The sequence below is a fragment of the Habropoda laboriosa genome, unplaced genomic scaffold (genome assembly GCF_001263275.1).
Source record: "Habropoda laboriosa isolate 0110345459 unplaced genomic scaffold, ASM126327v1 scaffold5, whole genome shotgun sequence".
Lineage (NCBI taxonomy): Eukaryota > Metazoa > Arthropoda > Insecta > Hymenoptera > Apidae > Habropoda > Habropoda laboriosa.
In genome coordinates, this window is record NW_017100161.1 from 4,690,487 (window position 1) to 4,708,923 (window position 18,437).

Here is an 18,437-nt window from a genome sequence, read left to right on the forward strand (position 1 = left end):
ACGCACAACGTGTACCATCGAGAAGGACGAAATTACTCACGCGGTACGATCCAACAGTTATTCTCCTCCACTCAAGAAAAAAGAAAAAAAATAAGGATCCTGCTAGAATCTTCCAGCGAGGACGGAAAGAGAGAGAGAGAGAGAGGGAAGAGCGCGGTTGGAAACGTTGTTCGAGAGTTCTTTGACGCGGCAAGTTCCTCGAATATCCCCTACGGCGTTTCGTGTTTTTCCAGGAGGATACCGGGCCTCCGGTATCTTGGCCGGCTTGTACAACGCGAAAATTCCGGCGAACGATATCAGGCAGGAGCCGCGGTAAACTTGGGAACTGGATCCGCGGTCCGATGAAAGAGTGAACCGATCTAAAACAGCTAACTACTTACGTTTCGGGCCAAAAGTTTTCCGTAAGTGATGTGGGCCGGCACGTGGTCAGGCTGGCTGGCCAGACTCGCTTGGAACCACCTTTCCGCTTCCGCGTACTGTTGCAACCTCGACAGAGTTTCCCCCAGCAGATTGTAAACGCTCTGGAAACAGAAAAAAGCACACGCACGCGAGTAGTCGATCGTTCGCCTCACTTCGCTTTTCATCCCCTTCGTTTTCTTTCTCTCTTTATATCTCTGTTTCTCCGAAATTTATTCTCGCGCAAAAGAGATTACGGATATAAACGTTGAACAGCAAAGTGGGGTGGCTCTCGAAACGATTAGCGTGCAATTAATTCGCAATTATTGCACGAATGAAGCGTATCCCCCCCTGCTGATCCTCTTCACCGTTCTCGTGTTTAGAGGGCAAAGGGAATTCCTGGGAATAACGCTGGGTATGCGCGAAGCTCTTTTTATCGAAGCTACTCTTCACGATTCACGCGATGGCTCAGGTTTGCGTGAGTGAGGAGAAGAATGTGTGAGCATCTTTGAACGAAATTTAGCGAAATGAAAGGTGATCGAGGTGTAAAAATGTGCGATATTCGTATTACGCGTGCTCTGTTGATAAAAGATGCAGAGATTCGAGGCTCCGAACTTTAACCGATCGCATGGACCGTTCGACAGTGGACCTCTCTTCCACCGACGCAGCACGTGCGTCCCCGAATACATCGCCCACCGTCCTACAGAATCTCTCTGAGAAAGTGTTAACAAACGAACGTGAGTTCCAGAATCACTTAGTCGACCCGTTAAAGAGAAAACTACTCTCTGAAAAGAAAAAGAAAAAGAGAGAAAAGGAGAAAGTTACCAAAGTTTGGTGACACTTTCTATTCCCCGGAAGAAAAAACGCAAGTAACTCCATCCGTTTTAACGAAGCGGTACAAAAATGATACAATACGTCGGCCTTTTGCATAAAAACAGTATTTGCAAAGAGAAGTTTTAGCTGGCATGGCCCGTAAATTGCTTTATTACAGTAAAAATTTCGAAGACACCACGTGCGTCAAGACCATAAAACAGACCCTCGACACCGGTAATCCTATGTACGCAGCAATATAACAAACCCGAAGAAACCAATCGTCACCCACTTCCACCACCTCCTCCACACTCACACCAATCACAACGCACACCGAGTTGATAAAAGAGCGAACGTAGACACTCGAGAAAAAGAACGAGAGAAAAAGAGCTCTCGAAGCGCACACAACAATTATAACACACTCGACTTTAGTGGAACTCTCCGGACACTAGTTTATCGGGAGAGAGCGACGCGAAATGTATATTGTGATATTTTGTTGTTCGTTCCCATAAGAAAACCGAAACGATGACGCGTGATGCAAATGAGCTACCAACACCTTCTCCATCCTTCCCCGTAACTCATCCGACGAATTAACATCCACTTTAGCCCACCACGCCAAAACAAAGCCATCCTAACGAACAAGGCGTCGAAGTCGCGATTAATATCAAAAGACGTGGCGCGATAAATCCGCGAGGTGGAAAGTAATTGGCTCGGAGGGTAGGGGATGGAATCAGTTTCGGGAAGTTTTCTGATTTTCAGGACCGACGGCTGCTGCTAATGGTCGAACGAAACTCGAGCCACGGCCGTCTCACCAACACACACACACATTCAAATCCTATATCCACTACGTGTGTGTGTGTGTGTGTGTACGCGGCTGGCCAAACACGTACGTACCATCGGAGGTGGATGGTGATGACGATAGTGGTAGTGGTGCACGTGAGGGAAGGAACGTATAGACGTGAACAAGATGGGAACACAAACGACTGGGAACGTTACGGAACGACTAACACCGAAAAGCTTCTTTCCCGAGCTCGGCCTCGCGTCCACGTAGAGTTGTAGGCTAAAACTTTTATGATTTTGTTCGTGCCGGGTGTGCGGCGCTCGGAAAGAAGGGGAGAAGAGAGGAAAGCAAAGGAAAAAGGGTAGAGCGGGAAAGAGAACGTAGAGGAGACTTTTCGCGGGTGGAGAAGACAAATGGAGGAGAGCTTTGGCGAAGGGAACGAGGTCGAATATCCGACTAGACTCGTCGGACCCGATTGTCCTGTGATTCGACGGATCTCACGTCTCTCCCTTCTCTTTTCCCCTCATTCTGCCAGCTTCTCTTCTCTACCCTCGTCCCTCTTTCCGCTGGAAATACTCGGCTATCCGTTCTATAAGGGAGTAATCTGTATCAAGGCTCGGGCGAGAATCGCGCGATTCATAAGAATTCGATCAACGACGCTTGCCGCGTTCACGTCCCCGTAGATGATTTATCGTCCGCGATCGTGTCTACGTAGCCGGTGCTCCTTTACTCCGCGGATCGCCCGCGCCCGCCCGGGGTAACTTCGACCAAATTGAATCCGGTTGGAATGGATATGGAACGGGTGGACGAGGGAGAGGCTCGAACCAGTCAGTTTTCAGAGGCGAGGGAAATTTTGCTTGCACTTAGAGTTTCTTTATCTAAGGGCGAGAGAGAGAGAGAGAGAGAGGGGCAGAGTGGTTTTACAGTCTTCGGGAACGATGGTGCGCGGTGCTCGAGGGCCTGAAAACGTTCGTTATCTCTGTGAATCTTCTTTTTCGAAGTAAACTCCGTTGGCGGAGTGAATTTTTGTGTTTTTCGAAAATGCGCGCTTCGGTGTAAGTTCTGTAAGTGCGTATAGCGTTGGTAGAAAGTTCGAGACTACTTTGTGAGGCTAGCTGGAGAAGAATTCGGTAGGAAGTTTTTGCGAGGAAAATTGAAGTTGATGGAAATGGTATTTTTGATGGATCGACGTTTTTTCCAGAGCACTCGGGCGTGTGGAAGGTTTAAAACGGACGTAACAGCGTCTTAGAAAGCACGTATGGATCTCCGGTGCTCGCTCTTTCTCGCGGTTCCACTCGAAAGGTGAAAGCAATTGCGCGGCTGGTGACGCGAGTGGCCGCGTCGTCAAAGAATACGGCTTTTTGCAAAGTGGAGCGCTCGCATTGTTTCGCGTCATTATTCACTTGAACCAGTTTCCACGGGGCGTTGCGTTTCACCGTGTAGGCAACGTCGCTCGTTTTCCAAACCTCTCTCTCTCTCCTCCGTTCCTTCCGTTTTGTTTCACACATGGACGGAGGAACGTTCGCCTCCTTTTCCAGAAGTTTCGTTTCGAAGAAGACTACGACACACGCGTCCAGCTCCGGCGTAGCGACCTCTCGACTCTTTCAGTGAAATTGTAACGACGCGGCGACACGTTGAATTATTCGCGACGGCGTGACGCAAACGCGAACCGGGTTTGAAAAATTCGAACGCAGAAACGCGACGGAAAACCGCGAAAACTTAGCCGCTCGCTCGAGTCGCTAATGCGCTCGAGAAAAGTAAATACCGGCCGAAAGAATGCGCTCTCCCGCGTTCAAAGTTTAAGAGAGAAAAAGAGAGAGAGAGAGAGGTTTCGAAACTCTATTGTACGGAGTCATTATTCACTTGGACTACTTTTCGAGAGTATTACGCGGCACCGCTTTCAGCCAGTCAGATACCTGCGCTCGAAGTTCGCAAGATGCATGTCTTTTACATGGTCGACGTCACCGACACCATTGTTCCCGCGCAATCGTCTCCTCCTCGAGACGGAGGAGATTGCGCCCGGTGATCTTCGAATTTTCTTCTACTTCCTCTCTTTCCGCAACGCTGTTTCTTATTTAACCCTTGTGTCCCTTTGCATAATTCTCACGTGAAACATTTCATCTTCCAGGCGAAAGATTGAAATATCCGGCCAGATCGTTCTTATTTCGCACATTTCCTATCCGTGTTTGCCTCGAGTTTCCAATTTTCTTATCAGAAAACTACTAAAATTTCAAGATAAAGTAGACAATTCTGGTTATCGACATAAGGGTTAACGGAACCGTTCGAAGTTGTTTCTTTCACTGTTCGAGCGATTCACCTGTCTCAAAGAATCGACAGCTTTTCGACGAAGCGGAGAGAGTTATTCCGAAACGACGGCGATCCTTTTGGTACCTCGAAGGATATCAATTTTAAAAAGGGCACGAAAGTCTGGGGAAATTTATAATCCAGGGAGAAAAAGACATTTTCCTTTTTTACTACCTCTACAGCCAGCTTAAGACCTATCAAGGATTCCTTCCTCGGGAGTAAAAAAATCGATGCTCGTTTTCAGCGATCGTTACGGCATACTCGAGGCGCGCTACGCGGCCTTATTCGTATATACGCAAGAATCTGCTTGGCGAGGAAAGAACGCGCGTATTCAGTGGCACGATTCCGCTGGAAATACCAGGCTCGGGTTATGGCGGCAGCGTGAAGGGGGTAGGAAGGTGGGCAAGGTTCCTTGAGCGGTGCGTCGTTTGACGTCCATTGTTCCTCGAGTGGGCCGTTCCTTCGGGAAAAATTAGGGGGGTAACGTGCTTACATAAAAATCCAACGATTCAGGGTCTGGTCTAACAAGGAATTCAGAGGCGGACTGCCAGTTTACCGCTCGCCAACCTCTCTCTACAGCTCTGTTTTTTATTACGTAACTTGGCGATATCGGGAGGAAAAGGAGAGAGAGAGAGAGAGAGACGCGAGCCTGCCTCTCTCCATGGATGAATGGTTAATCAAGCTCGGAACCCGATTTACCGCCATCCGGCTGGACGAACGAAATTAACAGAACATTTTACTCGAAATTTTCAGATTCCACGTCAGAATCTTCTCCGGGATTAATGTTACACCCGGTGAATAATTAATCAAGCGCGTTTCACGGAGATTTCGCTAAATCGTTATCTAGGTAGCAGGTATTAGATGCAATTTGAAAGTTGTTGATTTCGAGATTACTGTTTTATATTCGGTCTTTACTGTCGTTACCCCTTTCCTTGGAACTGAAGTCGGTCGAATTAATTTGTAGGCCTGATGATGATTGGTCTGTAGCGACCAGCTACAGCGAAGAACATTTGGCGAGCAGACTACCAGCACGGTTTGAAAAGCTATTTTTGAGGAAACCGTTTTTAGCTTATTTAATTTCTAGAAATTCGACAATGCATGACGGCCTCAATAGCAAATTGCCGCATCACAAACCAAGGGTTTCCGAAAGGTCCGCCGCACGAGGCACGGACCGGCAGGTCATGAGTACCTGATCTGGAGGAAACTCAGCTGTGTCGCCAAATGACGTCACGGGAAAAAACCTTCCCCGCCAAGTCGATGAGTACCTGATCTGGAGGAAACTCAGCTGTGTCGCCAAATGACGTCACGGGAAAAACCTTCCCCGCCAAGTTGCACTGCGGTCCCCGAAAAAGCGCGCCAAGGGACACACAGCGACTCAGAAAGAAATTACCCGATTGGTTAACACCGATGCGACGGGTTAACCAATCAGGGATGATTAACACGTAGCCGAAAGGCAGTAGAAAAAAAGCGAGGCGACAGGAGGGCAGTCTTGCACGGACCTCCAAAGCCGTCAGCCAACGTTTAATAAAAGATCTCACTACTACCGTGTGGGTACATAGCGTAACCCCTAGTCAGGCCTTATTATTCGTAACCACATTACTTCAGGTCGAATTTTACATTTGTTTCTTGGCAATCGATCAGAGATCAATTCTTTAAATACTCTCCGTTTCTAATGTTCTTTACTGTTCTCTAATATTCTGTTTCATGTCAAAAATCCCAAAGAAGGTAACCGACCGGGGACTTTCCCCACCGGCGACGCGTCCACGATGAAATCGAGCGGCGCCTTTGGCCAGTTCCGCGAGAATATTCGGCGCGCGCCACCGGAACTTGGACCGTGAATTCGGTGGCTCGTTTAATTCGCCGATAATTACGTTCAAAGGTTCCGTGGACGGTTTCTCGCCGTGGATATCCTGGCAATTGTCGTTGAAACGCTGAGAGGGAGCGAGGATGCAGACGAGGGGAGAACGCAGCCTCACGTCGTCATTGTCGTCATTGTCGTCGCAGCCCTGCACATACCGAGTCGCAGGCGAACCAAGAGGGGGACGGCAAGGGACAAACAATTAGAGCGATAAGTCGAGCGGGCCAATTAGGTGACTGACTGTGTTCGAGAGCGGTGAAAAGCGAGAGTGAGGGAGAGAAGGGACAGGGATGGAGGAGGTTTGGATCGCGCACGATACGCAAGAGGACTAATCGCAGAGAATAATTGGATTAAATTGCGGGCTCGCGTTTCCTGCATTTCAAATCTATCCCCTGTCCTTGCCTTTGATTTATGCCACGCCCCGTGGATCGAGGTTCAACCATATTGGCTGCTCTCGTAAGACCGTGCAAATGAATGGTGCAAATTGGTGTACCGTAATCGAGTTGCTATTATTTCCATGCAACGTCATTTTTTTATCGTCGTTTCTTCGAATCTTCACAACGGGCGATCACTTTTACTCTTCAACGCTGACGTATTTTAAAGATTGCCTCACGGTGACTCGCTTTCGGCCGATTTATGACAGGGAGAGAGACTGTGTGCGGTTATTGAAAGTGCCTGGGAGGATATATAGGAGGTTCAGACTGCCAGCGATGGCTATTAACTCGAAGTCTCGTAGCTATCGGGTGTCTCACGATTGATTGTTTGCAAGTCGTACGTTGCACTTCCTGGGAATTAAGAAATATGGCCCTGAGAGGTTCTGCTCACGAGCAGAGAAGGCAAAGACTGACATTTCACGATTGCCCATTTAATTAGCATTATAAGAATTCGAAAATATTGTTTTTTGGGTAGGTTCATATTACAACTAAAATATTTCACCAAAATGAGTTACCAAAGAGAAAGAAAGACAACCTTAAAAATAGTCATACGTCAGAATCATTTCCCCACAATTGTCCATTTAATTGCCAATACTGTATCACTACCAAAACACAAAAATATTTCTGTCTGGGTATAATACATTTCTGTCATTTCAAAAAAATGAGATCTAAAAGAACCATTTCGTCCGAGTGATTTTCCCGAATTGTCCTCTTCGTCCTCCTTTACCGACACCGGCGGTAAGTTAATTGATCGATACACGCGAAAGATCGGTCTGTCACACGAACAACCTCTTCCTCCCGCTGTTCAAACGGATTTCAATTAACGTTAACGTTTGGTCCGCGTTCGGCGAAAATATAAAGGCGACCAGAGAGAGGGAGAGGTGTTGGGACAGGGGCGGGGGTGGGATCGAGGCGATTTACAACGCAAACGGCAAGTCGCATACATATTCAGGCCGGAGCTTCAGCGGATTAAGATATATTCCCGACACGTATGCAGGTAACGACGCGTGCATGCAGCCGGTCGAGCGACGGATGAAATAATATTTTTTTTCTCCGTCGTTCGTTCTGTTTTTCTCTGTCCCGCGGCGCAGATTTAATCGCGGCGCGCGTCGCTTAATGCCCGTTCCTCTTCTCTGTCCTCCGCTACCCCGAACCACGGTCCGGAGACGCGACGGTTCGTTCTTGCTTCGAGTTTTAATCCCACGGACTCGTCACCCGGAGTTTCTGCTTCGCCCTGGCCATTTGGCAAAACTCGACGGAAATTGTGGCCCGGTTAATTGCACAATTATTGCCACCCATTCTACCTGAGAGCGCATGCTTCACCAACATCACTATATCCGGCTAACGACACTTCTTACTAATGAATCGACTTCGAAGTCGTTAAATTCGAGGGGACAGCCGGAGGACCTGTTTCGGCGGTTTAGGCGACTCGATACGTGCGTGCTCTCGATCACGATCGCTTTCATTAGCGTGAAAGCTTTCGTTCAGTCGCTCGAAAGCCTGATTATTTTTTATACCCGTTTTTCGAATAAGCCGAAACCTTGGTGAAAAATCGTACGTAGCCTGAAAAGTACCGCGAGGGATTCGGCGGAATAAGGGCCGGCACGATTAATCCTAGCACCGCGGCGTAATATTTTTTGTCGCGTTGTCAAAGAAACGTACGGTCTGGCGTTGTCGTAGAAAGACGATTCCTTTCCTGTCCGCTAATGATGCTCGTTTTTCTTCCATCGCCGACCAACCGACCCCCGCCCTCGATCGATTTAATCGCGGACAGTATTTCCAGCCGCTAATCGCCTCAATTTCCGTCCGTGAGTTCATAACAAAGAACGCTCTTTTCCAGTTCCATTATACGAACGACCGTCCCTTCCACACGGACTTTAAATCCTTGTTTGCCACTGTAGGCTGTGAACTCTGATTCCCGTGAAATACGTTCAATATCCCGGCAATATCTCTTCGATCAACCTTCGGTTCTCCCTATTTCAGTCTTTCTCCTCTTTCTCCCCGTGGAAACTATTCCTACTATCATTCTTTATCACGTGTTGCTCCTCTTTTTTCGTTTGGATAGCGGGAAAGGATAATTGGTATCGCGGACACCGCTCGGGAGATCGGTAACAGTGGATAAGAGGTTTAACCCTTTGCAACCGAGTGATCACTGAGAAGCGACATCGAACAATTGTCACTTGATAAATCATTAATCATGACAGACTCGTATACTCGCGGACTCCGAATTTACAAGGCGCGAACTTCACGAAGGGAAGTGACGTTGTGGTTTTCTGCTGTGTACTAGATCGACAGCTCTTAACTATACTCGCTTGGTTTCTATAATGACCTAAGGGATTTTTCGGGTATACTTATAAGGAAGGGATTTGGGGGTGAACTTGGTTCTGGTGACGAATTGCTGGACAGGACTTTGAAGGGACAGTCAGCGATCGACGAGTAACTTGTTTTTCGGCGTTATGGGGTTAATCTTAAGAGTGACTTGGTGACTCAATGTCAATAGGCGGTTGGTTATCCAACACTAGGCAGGAAAGTGACAGAGGATAGTGGACTCGTCGGTAAGGCTTTCTAGGAGACCCGTGCCTTAGACGCGGGAGGGACTTTTTTTTGGAGTTTAGGGTGATTCCTTTGGATTCGCGCCTAGAAGCGATGGCCTCGTTATCGGATTTCTTGAGAAATATGTGATGTTACCACCAATGAGGTTGGGCAGATGCCTGCATGAAATGAGCTAGGGGAAAATTTTCAAGAAACCTAAAACATAAGAAAGGGAGGGACTGGAAGGACTCAGGTCAGAAGTTGTATATATACAAACAGGAGCCTTTACGAGGACTAGCGAGAACCTGTGGTCAGTCCCGTCCCTCTGGTGGCAGAGCGTAGGAGGGTCGCTACAATTTCTACGTTAGTTTAGAAAACTTTGAAAGGAGTGCAAAGGGTTAATTAATACACGTAACAATTTTTGCGTCGATACGAACCACTAACTCGAAAATTCGACAAGTGAACTGTATCGACGTACAGATATCCTCGCTGAAACGATAGCCCAACCGGCCGGTTTTTCCAGGTGTTACACGGCGAAAATGCCGGTTGGTCCGCGTATGGTAATTTTCGAATTAATTCCGCAGCGGAGTTGCATTAAATTCGTGTTAGCGGGGCGCGTACACGCGGTTCTGCACAAGCTCGGCTAGAATAAACAATATTCGTGGAAAGGGAAAATTGATCAAACTCCGCCGCCCGAAGGGGAAGCGGAACGCGGGTGAAACTTTCGAAAATTATTTCGAATACGCCATCGCGGTTCCGCTTGTATTAAATTTACATTAGATAAATACAGTCGTGGTCCGGCGCAAACAAACGCACGAAAGCTCGTCGCCCCGCTTTCGCGAAATTGTTCGACCACGATTCGAAATTTACCATTGAGGCTCAAGTCACGCTGAATCGATTCTCTGTGTGTGTACGCTATCGGGTAACTTCTCGCGGGAGATACTAATTCACAACCGGGAGGGAACATTGAGGTAGGAAAGCATCGGATAGAGAATTCCTTCTCATTCTTTCGCTGTTTTATTCGATTTTTCTGCCGGTTGATTTGACTTCGAGATTCGCGAGAGAGTAAATCGAACGGTTCGGGAGAGAAGCTGCGGGTGAAGTCTCGGGAGACACGGAGAAGGTTGGTCGATTTCGCGAAACGAACAATCAGACGGCTGATTGGGGAGAACGCGTAGCGAATGGATTAATTTCTGTCTGCAATCCGATTGATGCGCTGCCTACGTAGAGAGAAGGAGTAAAGTTCCAGCTTTAATTCCAGTTACATTACTCGTTTCGGATTATGGTCGCGTAATATCCAGCCGAGGATCTCCCTCGAGGCAAATGGGAGAACTCGTCTCGCCTCCGTATTTTACCAATCCTCGTGACACCGTCTCTCTCCCGTCTCAGGAATTGTTTAAGCTACGATGATATTGACCGAAGAGCGACGAACTGGTGTTACTCTACCGTTATTATATCTGGAGGAAAATTTACTCGTACGTGTGTCTGCGGTAAGGAACTTAGACGAAGCTTCTCGAGTTTGTGTAAATACGTAAACATACTAAAAGAATTCCTTAAAGGTATATACACTACCGGACAAATGTTTCGAATCACTGTGCACTGCACAAAAATTCCCCAAAAATTTATAATAATTTTCCAACGAATTTTTTATTATTCAAATCAATCGAAATGAGATAAAGTGCTACTGATCTCCACAGCATCAATTTCAGATCAATAAAGAATTAGTGGCAGATTCAATATTAATATAAATTTGCAGGTGATTCCAAAGTTTCGGTCGATAGTGTATATACAACAATACAATATGCAATGGCTCCATCTAACTTGTGCACACATCTTTCAGTGTATATTATTCTCCTGCTTGCAGTCTAAAAGTTAGACTAGATATTATTCTTCCACAATGCATATTATTCTCCATACCGTATATTCTCACACCTGCAAATTCTCTCTTTCTGCATTTCACCTCAGTACAGAGAAACCATGCACCTAATCTAACCTAATTTAGAATGTCTATGCACCATTCTTTCGTACTCTAATCTCAAGAATTCGGTGCAAACATTTTTCTCTCGCGCCTCAAATCAAAGGTCCACAAAAAACTGTCCAAAACTATTCTCGAAAATTGGCGCGAAATCGGCATAACACTCGAAGCTCAGCGACTCACTATAAAAATTCACGCTAAAGTACCTAGCAAACGGAGAGTACGACCTGTTTCCGCTGCGAGCCAGTAAAATCAGCCTTAACCCCTTGCACTATCTGACTGAAAATTTTAGGCCAAACTTGAATATCACGAGTCAGACTCGTTGTTTAATTCCATGCCAAACATGAATATCACGAGTCTGACTCGTGGCTCGTAGCGCGACTGTGTTGCACTCAGTCGTAAGATATCGTATTTCAAATTTCGACACTCGGGCTCCGCCACTCGGCACTCTTCAGGCGGACGGGTTTGGCCTGGCTTTTTCCGAGGTTCAGCGTAGTGCAAGGGGTTAAGGACGCAACAGGAAGTGAGTACCTGGACAAAAAGGCACCGTATATCCGCGAGAAGTTGCCAGAGTCGCGGGAGAGAGAGCGTGGATCGAACTAACTACGGGAGCAAGTTGATATCAGAAGCCATAACGTCGCGGCGGAGAGGTGGGCGGTGGTAAAAAGTGAGCGCACCTGGTGAGGAGGAAGAAAAAGGCGAGATCCGGGGGCAGCAAACTCGATAACTAATACCGGCACGTTTGTCCAAGTTTTATTTCGAGTCAGCTCGAATTTTTATTAAAGTGGAAGTATTTACAGCCGCGAGTTGCCAAGAAAAAGGAGGAAAGATAACGAGGCAGGGGCAATAGAATGTTTATTGCGTCTAGTTTCGCGTCATAAAGCTAACGGCGAAAACGTCCGAGTGAAAAAAAAAAAAGAAGGAAAAACACAACGAGCCTCGGGGCTAGTAGTTAAAAGTTCTGTCCGGGGCTAAAAGGTCTTTACGTCTTTGCCCCCGGAATTTTCTCGTGATCGCCGTGCACTTAACTGTCGCCGCCTTTGATTATTAAATTACGTCAAATCGCCGAATTTGGCTCCGCGGTCGATTTATTCGGCGAATAATACCGAGCGATACCATGTCTATGCATTTGCTATAATTGATTTTGCAGAGATCGATAGAAATTCACCGCGATTTTGGTAGATTTAGGCGATAAAAAATTCATCAAAGGTTTGTTTTACGTACAATAGCCTGAAACTTTTCGTCTACCATCTATACATAGGCCGCGAACGTTGATTCGAATCGGAAAAGAGGATAGAAAACCGGTGGAAAATCGTCGAAATTCAATTATATCGTCGAGTACTCGTACAAACACCCTGGCTGTCCGATTAATCTCTGGCTAATTCCCTTTTATTTTATCTGTTTTGGATACACGAGCATTCCGATCGTTTCACAATTTTTCTCGATTGGTTTGCTTACCCTTCAGAGCGCGGGGCGGATGAATTGTTCTCCAATTATAGCAAACGATCGAATTCACGCCGGAGAGATAAAAGAAACGGAGAAACATCTGCAGGAATTTGTGGAAATTTGGAAAAAAAAATAAGGTTTCAGCGATTTCTCTGGATGTAACTCAGGTCGACGGGGGTGTGGGAATCCACTTAAAAATTCAAGGAACGGAATCTAGATTAGCCGGTGAATACGTAGGTAACGGGGCGGGTTATCTGTGGCGGGCAGACGATTTTTTCCCGACCCGTTTATCCCCCGTTATCCGATTCACCGCGACGTTTTAATCAGACTCGAAAATTAACGCAACCAAAGTAATTATCAGCGCCGCTCGTAAATCATCCCTCGGGTGGAGAGATCTCGGAGGGAGGAAAGGGTGGTCGCGTCGCGAGGAGAAACGTGAAACCAGGTCGCGGAGGAGGCTCGTGGACCACGAGTACATTCCCACCGATCGAACAATACGTTCACCGAGTTCGAAATCAGAATTTCGGAAGAATTAGCCTCTTCTGGGACGATCTCTTTTAAATTAGGAAGAAAGAAGGATCTGCGTGGAATTGGTAATAGATGTTACTTTTTCAACAACACCGCCTTTCATCCCTGTCTCGCCGCACTTTAGTCAGCCCCTTCGTGGGCCTCGCTTTCTCTTTTACTTTCGGCACTGGTTTCTTAAAACTACGTTTACTTAGAATTACGAGAATCGAGTAGATATACCTTTTCTATCAGAAATATAGAAATTTTCGAAAAGAATTAAAGTTACACACGTGTCGGTGTCTCTGAAGAGAAAATCTACTTAATAGATTAGCAATGAGTTGGGAATCTCTAACAAACTTCCTTTTCAAAATTTCACCGTAATAGAACATACTTCTATCTCAATTTTCGTACTAAAATCTTTCGAAATCGTTACCAAAAGTCTACTCGTGTTTGTCGAAAAGTCGAAACCTCTCCAAGAGCCATCATTCGCTATTGATTTCTCGTTAAACGAAGAATGAAATCGATTGACCAACAGAGGGTCGGAGAAGACAGTTCTAGTTGAAGTAGGGTAGAGGAGAAGATAGTCAAAGTTTCAGCGAAGAAGGGTCCTCGCGGACAGCAGAGTTCTTGGATCGTGCGAAAATGGACGTAGAGAGGGGAATGGTTGCCGATGGAGGCGGGTAAAGGTTGCTTAGGACCAGGGAGAAATTTAGTTCCCGAAACGAGGGTCTAATCGCTGCCGCGATATCTCTCAGGACTTTACGACGTCGTCCCTGTACACGCACGCGTGCAAACACAAACGCACACACACGTTTACATACACGTACATGGACGGTGATCGTAGGAACTAGCGTGTGGACAAAAGGGGAGAGGAGTGCACGTGGGATCGTATACGTAGACAAGTAGTAGTAGAAAGGACACGCGAGCAAGCACCAACATCTCGAGAAAGTGTAGGTGCGGGGGTAAAACATCACCGGCAAGATTACAGCGGAGTTTCTCCAGTTTCTGATGTTTTATCGCGATGACCCCCGGTCGCGTTTCCCCAGCAGAGTCCAGAGGCTGGCTGGCCGCTAGCGTGGAAAATCGGGCGAAACTTTGGAATAATACGCTAAGGAAGCTCTCCCCTACCGCCGCTCTTTTTCTCTCGGTCTCTCCGTCTCTCCGGGCGCCGCAGCGAGCTCTCCGCGCACGAAGAAAACGATTATCGGGGATCCGTGATTCTCGTCCTGGGACACGTTCCACTCGTGGAATTTCATAGCCGTCTCGAGACTCGATCGCTCCTCCCCGAAAGAGAGGGCGAAAGAGGAAGGAGGATGGAAGTTTTCAGCGTCGAGAACGATGTGACCGAATCGGGGGGGCAATCCTTCGATCAGAATCGAACAGTCAGTCGGTGGAAGTTGTGGAGCAGCAGGGAAATGAAACGCGTCGACTACCATCGATTAACGCGAATCGAATCGCGCGTCAATTACTTCTTCCTTGATAGCTGTGGGATTCTACCGACTGTAATAGTCATTTTAATACTAATTTCCAAGGATTGTCGCGCAATCAAATTACGCAGAACGAATGGACCTCGCGTTTCCTCAATTTTCCATGGATATTTTTTGCATCCAAGTGCATTCTTCTTGGATACTCTAGAAACCAGGTATTTCTAGAAAGTTCGTGGTTGATCTTCCATCGAACGAGACACGTTACAGTTACCACGAAATTTACGTATAGGCATGCGACAGCCAGAAATAGTCAGTCTAATTGAATTCCTCGAAATTGACCACCGAATCTATCTTTCCTCTTTCACAAATTCCACTCGACGTTCCACGATCGAGAAAAGAAACTTTCGAAACGAACGAGATATCTTGAAATAGCAGCAGAGAATAACCGCGAGATGGAACACGGTCGACAAATAAACGAACGGAAATTCATTATAAACCACGAGTCTAGGTATCGTGAACGCATCACGAGCAACGATTTCACCTGGTCTGGGTCAGATTCTTAAGTATCGCGATACTTTGAACATCGTTCCCGCGAAATTAAATTTCCCTCGGCTGCCGGGGATGATTTTTATCTCCCTCTCGTTGGTTCAATTGCACCGGGAAGGAAATTGAATCGCTCGGAATTGTTTTCAGTTTGAAGACAGACAGAGAGAGAGAGAGAGAGAAAGAAGGGAGTGTGGGGATATAGCGTGGAAAGAACGAGTAGACGGAGGGAACGAAATTATGGTTTTATGGTCCGGGAAAATATCGTACGGTGGAACGGGTGCGATTATTTTTGCGTCGTTTCGACTAGCTAAACTGATCCGCAATATGGTGCCTCCACGACACTCCTGACAACCCTTGTGACCGCTTCTTTCCACCTTTTTCACTGGCTGACCCGACAGGCCACACACTCCACTTCGACACCACGTGCCGCAAACTTCCGGAATTTTTCCTCGCTTAGGTTCGAGAAGTGTCGGGTCAGCCGGTAACTTTTGCAGCGGCTGGTAAACCGACTGTCCGACGAAATGGATACCGATCGTGTTAATCAAACGAGGCTATTTTTATTACACGCAGAAATAAATCCTTTTAGGTGCGATCAAAATTTCATTCGAAAAGAACGAAAACGGATCAATCGTCGAAACAATTTCCATCATTTTCGACGACTTTTCGCTACTTTTCTGGCAGCTCGCACATAGAAACTCGGTCGCTTTGAATTAATTACGCGAATCAAGTCCCAATATAAACGAAATATAGAAATGTCGGTAACGATCTGGAAGACGTGCAATTTTTACCGTTATCTCCAAAAATTCACTACTTTCATTGTAACAAAGTTTTTCAATCATCTAACAAATTTCCCGAGAATAATTGCATACTTCGCAAAAGCTATTTCGCGATGAATTTTACTATCGCTACGTTTCCGACTCCCCCAATCTGTCCCTCACCGTTCCACCGAAGAGCATCGCGTTAAATTATAACGCTTCCGCCGTCTTCTCTCCTCCGGGTACCAACTTCGATCGACTAAAACCTCCAACTTCTATTAAACATAAACTCAGCCTGGTGCCTACCGTTCGAACGAAAGCTACGCCTCGATAAGGCTTCGAGTTGTCCATTTAAACGAAGGTCGTTCCATTTCCCCCGTTTCTCGGTTCCATTGAATCCCGAAGAATTGCCAGCGAGGCAGGAGAACAAGGACAAGAACCAGAATACGACGAAGAAGAAGAAGAAGTCGACGGATGAAAGAACCACCCGACCTGGTAATAAGCATCTCCTCTCCTTCTTCCTGTATTCTTCGTTCAGAAGAACGAACGAAGGAAGAAAAGGAACCTCTCTCCTTCGCCGTAGAATTTCATTACTTAAAAAACATGCCTCCGGTGCTTTAACGTTCCCGCGAGCGATTCGCGAATGGGCCTCGCGAAATGGCCAAGGCGGTCGAGTGTAATCAGCGGAGGGAAAAGGTAGAAGGAAAGAGGCTACATTAACGAAGCTTCGACGTAGTCTCTGAATGTACCAAGGCGTGGCTCAAAAGCCTGCTTCCGCTGGTCTCTGTCGCCTAGAGGATGGACGACCGAGTTTCCACCAACTCGAATACCAACCAACCTAAGTTCCTATGTGTATGTGCGTGTGGTCGGGAGACATCACACAGAAACAAAGGGTGCGAGCGGTGGCGTAAAAACCAAAAGTGCTTAATTCGAGCGAGTAGCAAGGGGGAGAGAGAGAGAGAGAGAGGTGGTCCCGCGTCCTCTTTTCTTTACGCCGCTTTTCCTGCCGCGTTCCTTCGCTTTTCCTCGCGATACCACGAAACTTTCTAGCCCAAGCGAGAGAGGGACGGGGAGAGGGAGAGAGCCCTTGGTCGGTGGACGAAGGAAGGCAGAAGGAGAAAAAGCGGCAGAGAGACATTACAATGGACGTTCTTCTGGAAGATTAAAGTGCGCCGCTACGCTGGGCGAGACTGGGCTGCCTCTGCCTGCCGGCGAATGGCTCGCGTTAAAATTAAAATTGCACACAAAAACCGTGGCGCACAGGCAACCAGGTACACGGAGCTCGTGCTCGCAGCTAAATCGTGGTTCGAGCTACCGCTCGAACTGGGCCGTGTAATTTAAAAGCTTCTCTTGGTGGTTTTAACAGACCCTTAAGAGTCTGCGTTGGAAGGTGTGTAGGGACCATTGAACCATCGGCGGTTTTACAAAAAGTCTGGCGGGCAAATTGCTTTGCATTCTGTCGCGCTAAGAGAACCTCGCCTAGTCTTCGTTATTTCTTCCATTGCGTACGTACTGTTACACCCTCAGATATTTTCTTTCTTAGGCTTAGTTTTATCTGTATTTACAATGAGTCACCCACTTTCACCATTACTCACCTTCCAACTTTCCTGCAGTCACAACCCAAAGTCCATCTTCCCTAAACCCCTAAGTAGCCCTAATATCTCCGCATTCGTTCTCTGTTTTACCAAGTCACGTAACGTTAAACCTCTGTCAAATAAAGACCTGTTTCTACGCAACGACGATCCTTAGGTGTTTTAATTCAGCGTTGCCCCAATATCTGCTCCGAGTTTCGAGGAATTGGAGCAAACCGGGCATCACAGTTTTTTACTCTTGCTACTTTTGTCCTTTATCTTTGTTTCATGCTTTTCTCCGTTCTGTATTATTCCTTTTTTGCCAGCGTTGTTATTACGCAGGAAAATGCAACTTGTTATTTCACCGCGATTAAATCGTCGCGGTGCGAATTGCTCTTTGCAGCCGCGATTTTTAGTAGCTCAAAAATTAGACCGATTACACGTTCACAGGTGTCCAAGGGAACGAGAGAACCAGAGATTGCCTTTGTTTTGCAGCGTATGCAATGTAACGTGCAAACACCTGTTTCTTTTCTTGTTTGAACTTCTTTCGCACGTCTCTCGCGGGTGCATGCACTCCGTATTCCGCGAAACGCCGTGTATCGCGCGTTTTCCTTTCACAGTATCGACATCTCTCCTTCCACTTGCATTTTAATCACCGATACCTCAATTATTCCCACGGACTCTTCTCGATACTCCGCGTTAACGACGGCGCGCACCTTCGCTTCCGATTCGATGTATGCCAGATTTACGAACATTCGGAAACTGGAGAAGCTCCGACGCAGATTGGAAACCTGCGAATAGTTCCATCACCGGGAACATCGAATCGCGTTCTCGCCATTAAATTCTCCTGGCTTGATCGTTCACGCTCTGGAATCGCGATGAAATTTTCCGAAACAGTTCCATTTTATTTCCATAGCGGAACGTTACATCGCCGTTCCGTGTTCCAAGTGCTTTCTCTCTATCTCTCCAGTTTTCCCAAACGATCATCGCTCGTTTGCAACAACCGACGCGTTGAAAAATATTCGATCTCGTTTTCTCCGCGGCGCATTATGGCTCTCTAATGTGTCGCAAATTTCCCAGCGACGAAATTGGTCT

At 46.9% G+C, this 18,437-nt stretch overlaps 1 protein-coding gene across 1 annotated transcript in view; it reads right to left on the reverse strand.

Annotated features, from left to right (window-relative positions):
- The window catches only part of LOC108578348 (transmembrane and TPR repeat-containing protein CG4341), a 217,962-nt gene that overhangs the window by 4,866 nt on the left and 194,659 nt on the right, over nucleotides 1-18,437 (reverse strand). Inside the window, exon 8 of the mRNA XM_017941667.1 lies at nucleotides 381-521. Coding sequence (XP_017797156.1) covers nucleotides 381-521 — 141 coding nt within the window. The remainder of the gene's footprint in view (nucleotides 1-380; nucleotides 522-18,437) is intronic.